This window comes from Haemaphysalis longicornis, unplaced genomic scaffold (assembly GCF_048455015.1).
Source record: "Haemaphysalis longicornis isolate Haplotype H1 unplaced genomic scaffold, Haemaphysalis longicornis Haplotype H1 scaffold_1, whole genome shotgun sequence".
Classification (NCBI taxonomy): Eukaryota; Metazoa; Arthropoda; class Arachnida; order Ixodida; family Ixodidae; genus Haemaphysalis; species Haemaphysalis longicornis.
Genome location: NW_027526203.1, coordinates 460326423 through 460341924, shown reverse-complemented (window position 1 = coordinate 460341924; position 15502 = coordinate 460326423). Strand labels below are relative to the sequence as shown.

Below are 15502 nucleotides of genomic sequence, written 5' to 3'. Positions count from 1 at the left end.
CCAAATGTAAACGTCTAAGCCCGGTTTATATGTTCATACTTGTCAACTTTGTTGAACAAGAACAAGGCATTACGCAAATATAAGACAGGAAATTAGTACACAAGGGATATTTACAGTGTTCCTTTATTAAAAAATTTCTGGGTGCTTGGTTTTTCGATAGCAAATGATATTCTACATCTACTGCAGAAAAGCGCCGCCTCCGTGCGCCATATGAAAAATCACGCGGCAACAGCAACGAATGGTTCCACTAGCTAGGTCCCACGTTCTCCTTGGAACGCACCTGGAGCACGGCCACGTGGTTCTATAAACCTTGTAGTCGGCCGCCTCCATTCACGCGCGTCTCCGCCGTACTGCAGCGCTGGCATTGAGGAACCCCGCCTGTAGCAGTAGAACGCGGTAAATTCAAATCGCCTTGAGCAAACCTTTAGTGTGTTTACTTTGGGATGAGCGCGACGGAACAGGAACAGCATGATATGTGAGCGGGAAAGCGAAGGGGGACATTTCCTTGGCAAATGCCTACAAAGACTATCGTCTTTTGACGACATTTGCAACGACAGAAGCAGATACGCGGCCAATTTTTTTTTCTTCTCGCGATCAAGCACGAGCGTGAACCAAACAACGCGCACTTCCTTATCTTTTTCTTCCTAGTGACCGCGCACGCGCCCTTTTCCGGGATCGAGAAACACCCTCCTTTACGCTTCCCCGTTTTTCAGAAATAAACGTTTACTCTCTCTCTCTCTCTCTCTCTCTCTCTCTCTCTCTCTCTCTCTCTCTCTCTCTCTCTCTCTCTCTCTCTCTCTCTCTCTCTCTCTCTCTCTCTCTCTCTCTCTCTCTCTCTCTCTCTTTTTCTCTCTGCTTCAAGGGTCGTACCTCTCCACAAGCTCTCCATACAATCCTCCAACACCCTCCACAGGATCCTGTGGAGCTGATGTGGGCTCCGGCCCACGTTGGCTTAGGAGGCAGCCCATTCCCATGCTCGAGAACTAATTACCCAAGCCCCTGCTTCCTTTGCCCCTAACCACAGCATTCCCACCCCACCATACACATACACCGGCATTACACGCCACCACAGACTGAACAGTAGAACAGTAACCCCCCCCAACACGCCAAATCAACGGAGGAGGCCCGCATGTGGCGCAGAATCCAAGCGCACTAGTTCCCCCACCTTACAATCCTGCAGCCCTCGCACCCCCACCTGGTTCCTTCACCCCACTGATTGCGCTGCGGGGCACTGGAAACGCACTTTCATTTCCTCTGCCAGTGCTCCAAGGATCCTTGCCCATCCCTCTCCGCACCCCAGGCCTAGGAACAGGCCTTGCAGAGCTCCAAGGTCTCGGATTAGGCACTAGTCCCCTCTCGAGGCCTCCAGGTAGCGACGACCCTGTGGGCAACCTACGCAGCCCCAAAAGGGGGAGCTTTTTGAATACATGTTACTTCTGTCATGTGGGCCTAATGGTCTGGCAAATTACGAAGTAAAGACACTTGCCAGCAACAGTTGTTGAAGAGTACGAAAAGCGCCCGTTATTACAGGTTCCGCGTATGGGTGCTGCCTCTTCTCATCTTAGTTACTTAAGGATGTTTTTACGCGTACTAAAAAAAATTCCAACCAACACAACTGCTGAATAATCCTTTATTGGCTTCCATGTTAATCCTTTGTTTGTTACATTTTTGATGAGTTGTCTGACGTGTTTATTCAACAAATGCATTCACTCTGTACCTTAAGCGTTACATCATTACTAGTTCCTCTTACGTTCGAAAAAAAAAACGTGGTCATCACGGCCTCTTTTCGATGGTGTCAGGACGAAGTTTCCTTTAATTTTGAATGAACAGGCACAACATATGCCATCAACACGCAGGTGTGCAGTTTGCCAAAATATGCTTCTTAAAATAGCTTGTGTGCTGTTTGGTATCGTTGTGTGCCCAAAACCCTTTGTACAAGTGCACAGATGTGCATCTTATCACGAGCTTCTAAACCAGCAACATGGGCCCTCACCCTGCGGCTGGTAGGTTATCTCCTACGATAAACGACCATTAGATGTATACTGTGTTAGAGTGATGGTCTCATCTGGCAAACTTGGTGCTTGTCATTCTGTAACTAACTCTCACACGTGCTAGTTTGATAGCTTTCTGAAGGCAACACAACCTTTGTGGGATCATTGTGGATCATTTCTGCAAGAACGAGTAATGCCCGACGTGACTCAGCTAAGTGCTGCGCCGGCAGAGGTTTTTCATGAGCATAAAATGGAGTGTCGATTGCAGCCCGTGAAGCATTCAGCAACTCGTTAGCTGCTGAATTTAACATTGCGGCTTCTTTTGTGGTGTCGTTTCCCCCCTCTTTGTGAAGCTGCTTTGCTTGCACGAAGAAAATCTTGTACAGGCAGCTTAGCTGTAAACAAGTTTGAAGAAGCTGCCCTTCGTTCATGTGCTCAGTTCGTAGGAGGCCACTAACTAATGCTTGATGGAATCCTTGCTGGAGTACTCCTTGACGGCGACCACTTTGCTGTTGGGTTTGCGGTTCTTGTAGTAGCAATATTCGATAGCCAGTGTGATGCAGGCCATTACAACTCCGATGAAGATGACAATAAATACGCCACCTGTTGGGGAACGGAAAGAAAGCGTCATCACTCACACGGCAGATCGACAGCTTGTGCTGACCCGCAGAGGTTTCTCAAAAACAAGCCTTGGCTACTTGTAGTATGAACACTTTACAATAGAAAACTAGATTGTGGTGCTGGTTGCTACTCAAAATCCTAAGGCAGCTCATGATAAAAGAAAACCACGCAAAAAAAAAAAGACGAGAACGACCTCTCTCTGTCCTCGTCTTCTTTTTTTTTTTTTGCGCGCGGTTTTCTTATATCATGTACCAACACGCCCAGTTTTCCACGTTAAGCGGCTCTTGAGCAATCAAGGCACCTGGATGAAAAGTTAAATAATGAACCTAATTAGCCTTTAAGGGGCCATGCAGACGAAATGCAAGTTTCTTTCATTTGAAAGATTGCCTCATTAGAAGAACACATACACTTTTAACGTGAAATTCACTCAAATTAGCTATATAACTACGATAAAAAGATAATGGCCATGCAACCCACTAGCTCATTTTCCGCGCTAGAATCTATGACGTATTATGCACAGCTGTGCGATAGACTGAGGCCGGCAAAAGCAAACGCACATTGAACAGGGATTATAATCCCAAGCAATCACCCGGCGTCCGTCAGCCTTCCAACGTCGTCCATTCCAGCTCTAGGGGACACTCGCTGGACGCCCGTTTCAGAGCCAATTGACATACCATGTATATAATTGGATGTGTTTCGGGAATTCAGTTAAAATTTACACAATCACAAATGCATGCTGTATTAGCGAGAAGCATATGTTCCTAAAGCGAATACTACACCGCATAACACCAACGCACTACCGGACAGATAAGTATACACGAACACTGTAAACTTCCTTCACACGTTTTATTAGCGGTTCTCAACTCTTATATACCCCTCCCCAAATAGATCATAGTTGGAGTCGGTGAGGTACTTCAAAAAAATTTTAAAAATTAGGCTTAATTTTAGTAACACACAGATGAAACTTTCAATGTACAAGTCAGGGCATTGATGTACAGATTTGGCGGTGGGTATAAACTATTGTGCAGATTTCTGTTTCACCTTCGCCGGGCGGCTGAATCTGACCGACCAACCGACCGACCGACCTATCGACCGACAGACAGACAGACAGACAGACAGACAGACCGACAGACAGACAGACAGACAGACAGACAGACAGACAGACAGACAGACAGACAGACAGACAGACAGACAGACAGACAGACAGACAGACAGACAGGCAGACGACAACTATTGCCTTTAAAAAATAGAGGCGGCGACGGGAACCGATCTTAGGGACACGCCGTGGCAGGTAACTAGTTTAACAACTGCCCTACGCCGTCGCCACAAGGAACGCGTCTTTCGAGGTATTTTACATTGCCACACCGGGTGGAACGTCACTCGCTTCACAACTCTGTGTATTCGTACCAATGTTCCGGATGCTGATGCCGTCGCTTTGCCGCTCGCTGTCGTCACACGACACGCGGGCGGGGTTCTTGTTCCACCAGGTTTCCTTGAGGCCCTCCAGGCGGCGTTGGTTTAACAACTTGAGGATTCTATCGATATTGAGAAAACGAAAGATTAGTGGGTCCACATAGCGAACGGTCCAGCGTATCAGAAATGTTTCGCACGGTCTTGTGCGCAATGGCTGAAATTTACAAACTAACACAATAGATGCTGCAGAGAGTGCTACAAGCACAATCAATAGCCTCGCGTGTGGCGCTGTTTCAGCAGTAAGCACATCTAGACCGGAAAGGGAAAGAAGGCAAGCATTATGCATAATCTGTAGCTTGAAGACGTTCACCATTTCGTTGTCTGCGCTGCATTGTTTCAAGACGGAGATGTAAGTTGGGTTGCAAGCGGTTGTATATACGCACGCGCTCGACAGTTGGTCCTTCAATGGCGAATTTTGCTGGACGGCCAGGGCCAACGGTTTTCTGCTGAATTCGCTTCCAACTGACACCAGGTCACAGTTTGTCATTGTGGCGTACTTCACACGGGTCGAGTCCGCTGCAAAATATAGTTGGTTTCAGCTGCACACATCGCACACTGCACGTGCAAGCGTAAACGTGCAACTCGTTGTTCGGCAGCCTCATCACAGCTACCGTATCTCGATACGCCGTCTGGACTACCTCATCTCCAAACAGAGAAAGGAACTAAACCCGCGCTGGGCGCGCACGCAGGAATGGCAGTGCGCACTCCTACACATTTGCACACAGGCTATGAAGCAGTCACTCGAAACCGCTTTCGAAGCTGCGCGCCGCAGCCGCGTAACTTCAATGATTGCGTGGTAAACCGTTTATAACGCCTGTTAGTTTCCGTACTGACAATCTACAACGAACACTACAACATCATCGACAGCATGCACGAATAAAGTGTTTGCTCAGAATTTGTGCCGGAGTTGGATTTTACAAGAGTGACATCGGCCATTTCACAACGACTGGAGCAATGTCGGAGAACAGATGACTAATACTCAGTATCACAAAAGGTTTCGTCGTGAGTGTCATACACGATTCTCGCATATCGGAGACAACAAGCGCATTGGTTTCTGCAACATACGTGTTAAAAGTCGTATCGTATATCTCGATTCGTTGTTAGCCAAATTTGCTCCCTTAGACGCACAGCTCATCACAGCGTGCATAAGAACCGGATTGAAGCTGGGATGGAAAGATGAAAATAACACACCGTATTTGTAACGGAGAGATGTCATGGCGTGTGTACGCACGGAGTGGGGCTTTCTTTTTTTTTGCTCGAACGATGTGAGAATTTCATCATGTTATAAAAACTTCAATTTTTGCAACCATGCTTGCAAGTTTAGGACCATCATAGGGGGCTTGGCGTTTACGCAAGTAATCAATCTTTGAGACGGGCTGCACTCTTCCACGGTTGCCACATGGTGAACGAGAAGGAATGTTTCCCGTAAGACCGCGGGTAACAACAACGAATGGTAATGACCGGACATGAACACTGCCTGTAGTTGTTTTTTTCCTTTTCATTGTCAACCAACGCTTTGGGGTGGATGAATTTATTGCATGGACCAAGATTAAATGACCCCGCAATTGCATGCGTCATTTAGCCACGTGGATAGCTGCAAAATCGTTTTTAAAAGAGGGAACGAAATGGGGAAAAGTGGTTTGGAAGAATGACCTTTATTTACTGTCTTAGAGCTGCTGGCTAATTTTTTAAAATCAGTTTCATGTGACTACCAAAATTACATTCGCGTACAACAGTAACTCCGCTTTCCGCTTTTATGGCTTAAAAGACCTATATCCCTATAAATCCAACGCAAGTGCAAAAAATCCCCGCATGTTAGCGAGCATCTTTCAGTACTATTCTTCCCTTTTTTAGCGCGCGGCAGGAAATCAAGTGTATTGACATTCATGTAAAAAATTGCGTTTTTCAATAACTCGTAGTGCCAAACAGTAGAGAGCAGTGTTACTATCGAATGCCGAAACAGCGATACACCTGTGTGCGTGCGCGTCCATTGGTTAAGAGCAACCGCGTGACTGTATTTGCAGCCACGGTGGCGGGCCACTGACCGATGAAGGCGAACCCCTCCTGCGAGCCCTTGGACTCCTTCACCCTGCGCACGCCTTCCTCGAACTCGGTGGGCATGTGTGCCTCTTGCATGGTCCACCATATCTTCGTGTACTTGTCGCTCACCGGGTAGTCCCACACGGCTAGTTTCGCCCGCTCTTCGTCGCTCAGCGTGTCGTCCAGGGACATGTTCTTCCAGATACTGCAAAGTCCCCACATTGCATTCAAGCGTTCGCAAGCGGGCAGAACGGTACGGGCAGTGGTGTTTCTTTAAACGTTTAGGGCCCAACTGTCCTACCGTTACGTTTTGGGAACTAGCGAAGCTAGACGACCTCGATAACAGTTGATCTCGTTTGCGCGGCTATCATTTAGTAGTGGTTATTTTGTTACAGCCGGATTGTCAAAGCACGGACAATGGAGTATCGTTAATGCAGTATGAATTGAAACCAGTGAAGTTCATTCCGTTTTCCAGTTGTTTTAGCGAGACTTCTATTCAGTGAGGTGTTATATATACAAAATAAAACATTTCGTTATCCAGAGTATATTTGTTTACCTCAGAAACGCATTTTTCTCACTCTCGCTATATTGTCAGCTCTGAGAACATTGTACGTAAGCGGTAATTTCCCGTGAACGAAAGTGCTCGCAAGCGGTTAGAAGTCTCTGCGGAAATGTCATTAATCAGGTTTCCGGCATCTTTTGCAAAAAAAAAAAAAAAAGATTATCAGACGTCCTTCCCGAGGTACGGTCTACAGCGACAGCGGTTGATGTACACAGATTACCGATTTCACGCTATTACAGCAATTCTGTAAGAGGGCATTTTATGCAATACGTCCTAAAGTTTCCGCTTTAGAATGAGGAAAAAAAGTTGCGGAAGCTCCCGAGTGGAAATTATCGAATAAATGCTCAGCCGCTCTGCTACACAACGAGTCCTCTACATTCGGCTTTACTTCTACACACATGCAGTGCTGGGAAGGCATTTTTTGTGCACCTTATAAAATGTCTCATCTCGAAATATGATGGCCCAAGGGCCTCTTATTAAATACCCCATCAGGCCGCATGTATACCTATGAAGCGCTATACACCGAGTCCCTTATAGTCGGTTTCACTACCACTCAGATGTATTGCTAGGATGAATTTTTTTCTGGTGTCATATAAGCTGTCTTAGACCAAAGTTGGGAGGCCCTAGAACCTTCTAATAGATACCTCCATGAGAATCCACGGATATCTATGAAACGCTGCACACGAAGCTACTCTGGAGTCGATTTCACTGCTATACACAAATGCATTCCTAGGAAGATGATTTCCTAGGGGCAATATAAGGAGTCTAAAACCACAGCATGAAAGCCCTGGCGGCTTTTATTATTAACAGCACTCTCTCGTGCGACGAAATGAGACACATTAAGCGTTACATACGGACAAGCGGATATCCTCGTTGAGTCCTCGTAGAAAGCATTTGAAACAGCGTGGATGCACGCCATGTGAGCGTTGGCAGGTATTAGCTTGGGTAGATGACCCTCAAAGGTACTGCCGTTGCAATTTTTCGTCAATCCACCGTGTGAACACTCCGTATAGCAAATTATAACTTCTTTACCAGCGAGCGCCCTTGGCCACCTTGAAGCACAGTGGCCTGGGCTCGATACCCCAAACTTCCGAAGGGGCAAATGCATTTTGTTTTTCAGATGTGTGCTTCGCAGCGCATGCACCCGGATATTGGGGACGGACACACGGCGATAGACACATGGCGGCAGGCACACGCCGAAAAAAAGTACGCCCCACAATAAAAGTTCCCCCACAATGAGCTAGGGATAACTGATGATGTAGGAAAAAGATAGGCATTTGTACTAGCTTTACAGATTCGCACGGTGTTTAGTGCCTATGCATCACTATCACTTTCCCTGAAGCTAGCGTCAAGTGTCGTGCGTGTGTCGTGCATTGGCTACTCACTCGTAGAACTTCGATTCGATGTGAGCCATGCGCTCGAAGTACGTCATCGACGAGGTGTCCTTCTGGGGCGCGTATTTTATCTTGTACTGCTTAGCCAGGTCGTCCAGCGACTCGATGGGTGAATCGAGACGCGACACAGTCAGGAAAGCGGCCAGGTTGGCCGTGTACGAGGCGATGATGATGAAGCCGAAGAGCCACCAGGTGGCCGCTACCAGGCGCCCAGACAGGTTGCGGGGGGCCTCGCCGCCACCTGCACGCGCATTATGCTCGCTAGTCGGGTGGGAGAAAATAGCGAGCATGCGCCCACACTTACACCCGCAGATGGGGAATGGCGCCTCAGCGCACAGTCCCGTTCGTTCAGCGTGCCAGCCATTTTTCAGAGAGTCTTAGAGGTGACTGCGTTTTGTTGGAAAGAAAACACCGTTGCACACACCCCCGCAGGTTTAAAACCCGAACACTGTCCGTGAGAAATCTTCTCCTTGACTCTTGAAATCTGAGGTATAGGGAGGGGGGACGGGGACGCACGCGAAGCATGACAGGGGTGGTTTCCACATATTAACCTTATTTAGCTCCTAAAACTCAGTAGGGGTGTTTAACAATTCATAAATAGTGCTTCTGGATGTTTGAGTTAAATGTGAGAGCGATTTTATGTCAGTCCAGCAACGGCTGGAAACAAGACACTGGTCAATTTCTGCTGCACTCCAGATAGCTATTTTCAAGCAATGAACATAGTACTTTTTTTGCCAGAGTAAAATTGTGTTTCCTCATTTAGGATACGCCACTCAGATGCTTTATCGTGATGTGAAAAGCTTCGGTGTTGACACGTTGAAAATTGGGGCCTCCTTGACAAGGGGTCCAAGGAATGTCGACGTTGTGGTGTTTAACGACGATAGGTGAACGCGAAGCTTTCATCTTGAGAAATCAAATGGCGAAGGGTCCAAGTCAAATCCGCTGCGATCAAAAGTCCAGACTGTGTGCGAGTCAAAGTCAAAGCTCAACAAGTCAAGCCCAAACCGACTGAGAGTCAAAGTCTAAACTCAGACGACAACCAAGGAATCCCGCAGAAGAAAGCTTCGCGTTCAAGCATCGTCGTGCATGATTTTTATGTCGGTCGCCCCCACTTTCCAGCTGTAAGCTGAGTATGTGAGCTATGCAGCGCAACTTTGCTTCGGACTAATGTAAGACCAACTGGCCCGCTTTCGCCCGTGAATTACTTACCGCTTTCATTTGTATCTACTAAACAGCAACAGCAGCATGATTGGGGTTATAGGCAGAAACCACGATAAACGTTGCAAATAGCTGCTGCATGCTAAAATGGTTCAGTGTGCACCTTTGAAATAGCAGCGTTGCAGCTTTCCTAGGGCTGACCGAGAGCTTGCAATAGTACTGCCAGTTTGCCTGATTGGAAATCCCGCATATTGAAACTTGTGCAGCTAAAAAGAGGAAAAGCTGGGATAGCAAACAAACGCAGACTTGACCGTACCGGTGCGGCCGCAGGACTGACGTGTCGACATGGCAATGATGCACCACTGCGGTTGTGTTTAACTTAAAAAGGCGTAGTAAAGCCGACCGTAAAAGATTCTTTATATGCTATCGTTCACTGCGACTTGGTCCAGTTGGTTTGTATTCAGTGTTATGAAACCTGGACGCGACTATCAGTCTCCCAGCCTCTCTGTGACTCCTTGTACGGTGCTTTCCGCGATGCTTGGTTCTTTACGCTAGCTGAACGTGCTACGCGTTTAGTATGTCGGTTGAACAGAGTGCTTAGTGTACAGTGGGTGCACTTTGCTAGAATGTTGGGTAGCTGAACGACTTTTATTAAACCGATTTGAGCCATTGATGTACTTGCTCATGAGAGTTTTGCAACTGCGAAAACTAACGTAGCCCAATGGTTCTGTAAACTGACCTTGAGGGGTAAGTGACGTCATACAAAACCAGAGGCATTCCTTAAGGTTGAAGTCTCGCTTCTCTTCGTCGTCCTTGTATTTCTCCTTGTTGTTTCGGTAGCTGTACGGACTCAGTCGGTCGAAAAGGTACATGAGGAAGCTGCGAGCAACGCAAGGACGAGCGAGCAGTGAGTAATCGCCTTGAATGCTTCAAATTTGACTAAATATTCTGCTAGCTGTTCTTACACAGAGACAGAAGGATTATTCAATTGGTATCGATAGACTTGCGGCATATTTGTACGCATACATGCAGTCATCCAAAGCATGCAGATAGCCTGTGTGATCGTGCAACAGCAACCACACGTGCCAAGAGCTGCACGTTCACCCTCTGTGGCTGCATGTAATCTGTGTTAACGCAAACCATTGCAGGAGATCTGTAGGACAGTAATAAGCTGCTCACTCTTAACAAGTACACAACACCGCAATTATCCGCAGCTCACCTCACGTCATCATGGCGTACTTTCTAACGTGTAACAATCTGCTCTTAGACATACGTGTTCACATCAGGTTTCTGCAGAAGCAACCGCTCAAGACAGCGATGAGTACATCGGGCGGTAACAATTATTTTCGGATACCTGACGTCGCTAAGACAAGGTCCGTTCTCCTAGTCACCAAAAATGGTAAACGTAAGAAAAGTAGTGGGTACAACAACTGGCTTTTCAGTACTCGTTCTTAATCACTTATGATCCATGACTGGTTGTTCTGGATGCGATTTTGTGGGGGCGAGGTTCCATGTGACGGCGTGTAAATGGTTTAGAGACCTTGTGAAGAAGTAGGCCGCCAGGATGCACCCCCAGACGTTTCCCTCGAGCACGGTGAGGAACTTGAAGAGCGAGGACTTGACCTCGGGCTTCTTCATGAGGATCGAGATGCCCACCAAGTCGTAGTAGGGAACGGTGAAGTCTACGACCGTCTCGCGCTCCGCCATCACGGAGATTGGCCCCAACGCAATGTCCGCGTTCTGCAAAGCAAGCGATGAGCTCTACAACGGCGATTTCCTATGAAAGATAAGGCCCTTACTCGGCGGTATTTATGCTGTCAGTAAATCTTATCTACCCGAGTAACGCATATCACTGCGAGGCGCGATGAATCCACCTCCTGAAGACTAAAATTTCAGAACTACATGTATGGTGTTAAAATTTGCGGCTACGTGGACGTGGAAACTTCTTTTCAGGACACATTAGACGTTTGGCCACGGGTAAAGATCTGCATTTCCTACACACCTGTAATGCGGTTCCGCATAAAAAAGAGATAATTACTGTATCAGCAGGTGATTAACATTTTTTAGACATACCCTTGTTAGCACAGTCTTTCATGTGAGGCCTTGTGACGCTGCTACAGTTTAGTAAACCAACAGCTTGATAATAAGATGATTGTGTCGTATTTTGTACTTAATGGATAGCTAGGAAGGCGTTCCGCCAACCCCAACCCCGCCGGATCGCTTAGACCTGCTGCACGCCATTTTCCTTCATTACATTCTTCACATACTATTTTCAGAAGAACTCGACTAACACTCAAAGTCCGACCTGAACGTGCCGTAGGGGAAAAATAGCTTCTAGCTTCTTCGCCATCATCTTTACGAGTGCCTCCCCGCAGCATGCTTAGTGCCCTTATAGAGTGAAACCCGGTTATAGCGAACTGTAATATGCGCCGCAATTAGTTAGATATATCCAACAGTTTGATATAGCGAAATCCGCCGATAAAGAGTTTTTTGTTACGAGTTCGCAATGCGCGGGACACCTCCCCCCCCCCCGTCACCGCATGCGGAAACCAACACAAAGTATGTCCTTACCATACGCAAAACAATCCATCTATTGCAAGCAATAAGGCTACCGTATTTACTCGCATAATGATCGCACTCGCGTAATGATCGCACCCCTGAAGTTTGTCGTCAAAATATGACTTTTTTTATTTCCCGCGCAATGATCGCACCCTGAACTTGTATGTGTGCCAAGTATAGACGACGATGGTCGTGCTTACGTTAGTTTCCTCCTCTTTCAAAGCGGACATGGCTACGTTATTGCCGCGGAGTTGATGATATTAGCGACATCGGCAAGCATGAGTTCATTGTTGGTGCGAAAGAAACTCTCACCGAATGCACACAATGTCCTCACAAAACATATAAAAAAACGCTCTCGGCTTTCTGTGTCGGCAGCCGTGTCTTGATGTCCCACACTGTGTGACAGCAGCAGCCACTTATTGGTCAACCTGTTCTCACCTCACAGCAAACTCGTTCCGGCGCGTTCCGTAATGAAAACAATGCGTTTTGCATCACTCGGTCTCATTCGGTGGTCAGTGCAGTTTTTATTATGTTTTTATTTGTTATCTTTACTATGTTCATGAGACTTATCGTAAACATTCTGACCTCCAAATTGCGTTTTCCGCGCTTAAACTTTTCCCTGAAAAACTTACCTCACGTAATGATCGCACCCGTAACTTTGCATCATATTTTTGAAAAAAAAAGAAAAAGCGCGATCATTACGCGAGTAAATTTCCACCTCAACTGCCTACTTCACAAAACAGAAATGATTCTAGTTCTCACTTATATTTTGGTGGCGTCAATTAGCAGAGCATTCGAATCCGTGTCCTTCAATATCGAAGCAATAATGTCTGAGCATATCAACTGCCGAAAGCGCTTCATTAAGCATTGGACGGCTTTCACTCGCGACATCCTCTGCCTCTTTGGAGCTTTCGACAGCACCAGCTGCCATGACATCGGCGACGGTGTCTGCGTCAGAGGGGCTCACAGTGACGGCAACCTGGTAGTCGACGACACTCAGGAAATCCCGGAAGGAATTTTGTGGTCCCGTTTTGTTGTGCGAAGTTGCAGTCATGAAACACTTTCAATTAGCCCGGCTTTGCACTCTGCTTCAGTCACGAAAAGGGCCGGGCGTCACGTTGCTCCATGTGAGGCTCAACGTCTCAACCGAGGCCAATCAACATCTCAATTACCGCTGTGAGACCATGCATTTCGGCGGCAATTCTAGGTACACCGAGTTGGATATATCCGATGTGAACTTCGTTATAAGGAATATGTTTCGCATGTATTTTCATAACTGATTTGTTTTTGTTCGATATATAGCATAATTCGCTCTATCCGGGTTCGTTATAATCGGCTTTGACTGTAGTAGAGAGAGCGTTCGAACCCGGAAGAACCACGGGGGATTGGCTACCGCGTGCCCCGCTTAGCGTGGAGTGCCGGCTTGTTTGTTTGCTTGCACAAACGTAAGGAACATTTCATGCACTCCGTGACTTGTTGAGGGAGTCGTCAACTAGGAAAATGACGTGCACGGGTAGAAGGCGCTATCTCACAGAGGTAAGCACTTTTTTCGCGCCCTCACTACTTGGCCTTGCTTTTTATTAACAGCGGGGCTGTTGTAGGTCGAGCCTTCTCGTCCGTCTGCTGCAGGTCGTGCGCCACGCAGGGGTAGGAGCAGGTTAAAGGCGCAACCACATGCGACGTTTTGGTCGCGTTTGGAGACCGTCCGCGGCGACGCGCGTTCAGCGCGCGCCACCAAATACACAGCAGCGCGCTCGGAGCGCCGGTGTCTGCGCATCCCAGATTTTCGGTCCGTTTTCGGCGTCTGCGCCGGATGTTGCTGTCCTCAATTTCCGGTCCCCCTCCGCACGCAACATGGCGGCTCTTTATTTGGCGGCTCTTTAGCACTTTATTTATTAGAACATAAATTTAACGTGTTTTGTTTGTTGAAGTTTTGATTATTCTTCAGTTTATTAAAAATGACTTAAACAGAACGATGCTGCCTTTACCAAAGTAAGTCTGGCAACTTGGATCGGAGAAGCGCTCTTCGCGCGTCTCATGTGGTTGCTCGCCCTCTCCAACGCCCGTTCCGCGTCGGCGCCAGGCGCCGCAGACGGTTGCAAGACGCGGCCAAAACGTTGCATGTGGTTGAGCCTTTAGAGTTCCTCTATACGCCTCGAGCTTTGCGATCGCTGCACCGCCTGCCGCCGCTTCTCCGCGTCGTTGACGGGATGTGCGCTGCGGGGCTGATAGGGGCTCGTGCAGTGTTTTGGTTCTGTTTCGCTTCTTTTCGCCTTTCCGCACCCTAAAAAAAATGTGTTATGGTGACGTCTACAAGCAAAGAGTACGTTTAGGTCACTTAAAGAGCAGCTGCGTCTTCGTACAGCACGCGATAGCATGCAAGAGCTACCCGGGGACGCAGTTATGCGCGCATCGTCGCCGCTCCTCCGGGCGTCGGTGACGGTAGCAGCATGTCACTCCTGTCACTTCCAAATACGTCAGGCACAGATGAATTCTACTGTCGCCTCGTTTAGACCTGATACTGGCACAGTGAGAGGTTGTCTTCATTTTGCAGCCTGGACAACGAATGCGGCTTCGTTTCGCATATATACGTCGCAGAATAATATGTTTCGGGGATGCATGGTTAGCCAATCCCGGACAATAACTTATGCCTTTTATAAGAATATAAACCATGCGAAAATGTTAAGTATACCAAGCCTGTATGTCGTTAAATATGTGCCCACACATGCCTTATAGCAAGAACCGAGGCAATCTAATATGAATTCAAATGACAGAAAAATACATGTTGTGCAAGTGCGGAAGAAACATAATAGCTCTAACGGAAATGAAAAAAAAATACAATGCAGATTCTGGCATCCTAAAGACGTTCCTCGAATCTCAAGCCAGGTAGGGCTCACCAGACCAACTATACGCGAATCGCACTGCTATTTCTCGAGACGGGGGGGGGGGGGGGGGGGGGGTAGAGGAGCTGGGGACGCTGTGTACAAATGCGGAGCGTAATCAAGCAATGAACGTTTTAGTAATCACACACACAAATCTCGCGGTCACTGTCGTTTTGTTTTTCGACTTCAACGAACAGCTGATCGTTCGGAGGACGCATTTTTGGAAGTATACAGGGTAGGCAGTTGCAAGCGATGAAATGTGTCGTTGGAAGGGTGTGGTATGTGATAAGGCCCTCTGATTTCAGTTTCTCCTTTATTCTGCAGGCTCCCTGTGCCATGTGACGATATTTCGAAGAAGTGTTTAGTTGGTTTAGTCGCGGACGCCGATTATATTCTAAGGCCGTCTGCTCGCTGCTCGCAGAGGATATATGTAGCGGATGAATGTTTGCGGGCGCTCACCTCACGACAAGACGACTCTTTGTCGTGTGCTGATCCCCGAGTAGAATTTCGCATTATCCGTCGTACTTACGTTGAACATTCCCGAAATCAACACACACTGGCTTGTAAATGGTGGTGATCAATATCTGAGGTATATAATTGGCAAAAGTAACTGGCGTGCTGTCAGGTATGATGTTCCGCTGTATATGTAAGCGCACAAAACTGATTTACATCGTAGTGTATACCCGTAGCATGAACATATGAGGAACCGGTGGTTACGAAGACCCTGCTAGTAAATTCAGGGCAGTGTATACCTACAATCAGGTCCATGCATACGCCTGTTCCGCGACGCTGACCTGTGACACACACCTGGCGCTTATACAG

The 15502-nt window shown here is 47.4% G+C and overlaps 1 protein-coding gene across 2 annotated transcripts in view; it reads right to left on the bottom strand.

The window, feature by feature from the left end:
* Window positions 1-1623: 1623 nt before the first annotated feature.
* Window positions 1624-15502, bottom strand: part of LOC144156134 (ionotropic receptor 25a-like) — a 49455-nt gene continuing 35576 nt past the window's right edge. For both annotated transcript variants that reach the window (XM_077687964.1, XM_077687965.1), the window contains exons 12-18: window positions 10780-10979; window positions 9979-10118; window positions 8073-8322; window positions 6131-6330; window positions 4469-4601; window positions 4020-4147; window positions 1624-2594 (exon numbers count right to left, since the gene is read on the bottom strand). In XM_077687964.1, the coding sequence (XP_077544090.1) occupies window positions 2449-2594; window positions 4020-4147; window positions 4469-4601; window positions 6131-6330; window positions 8073-8322; window positions 9979-10118; window positions 10780-10979 (1197 nt within the window). In that variant the 3' untranslated portion in view covers window positions 1624-2448. The remainder of the gene's footprint in view (window positions 2595-4019; window positions 4148-4468; window positions 4602-6130; window positions 6331-8072; window positions 8323-9978; window positions 10119-10779; window positions 10980-15502) is intronic.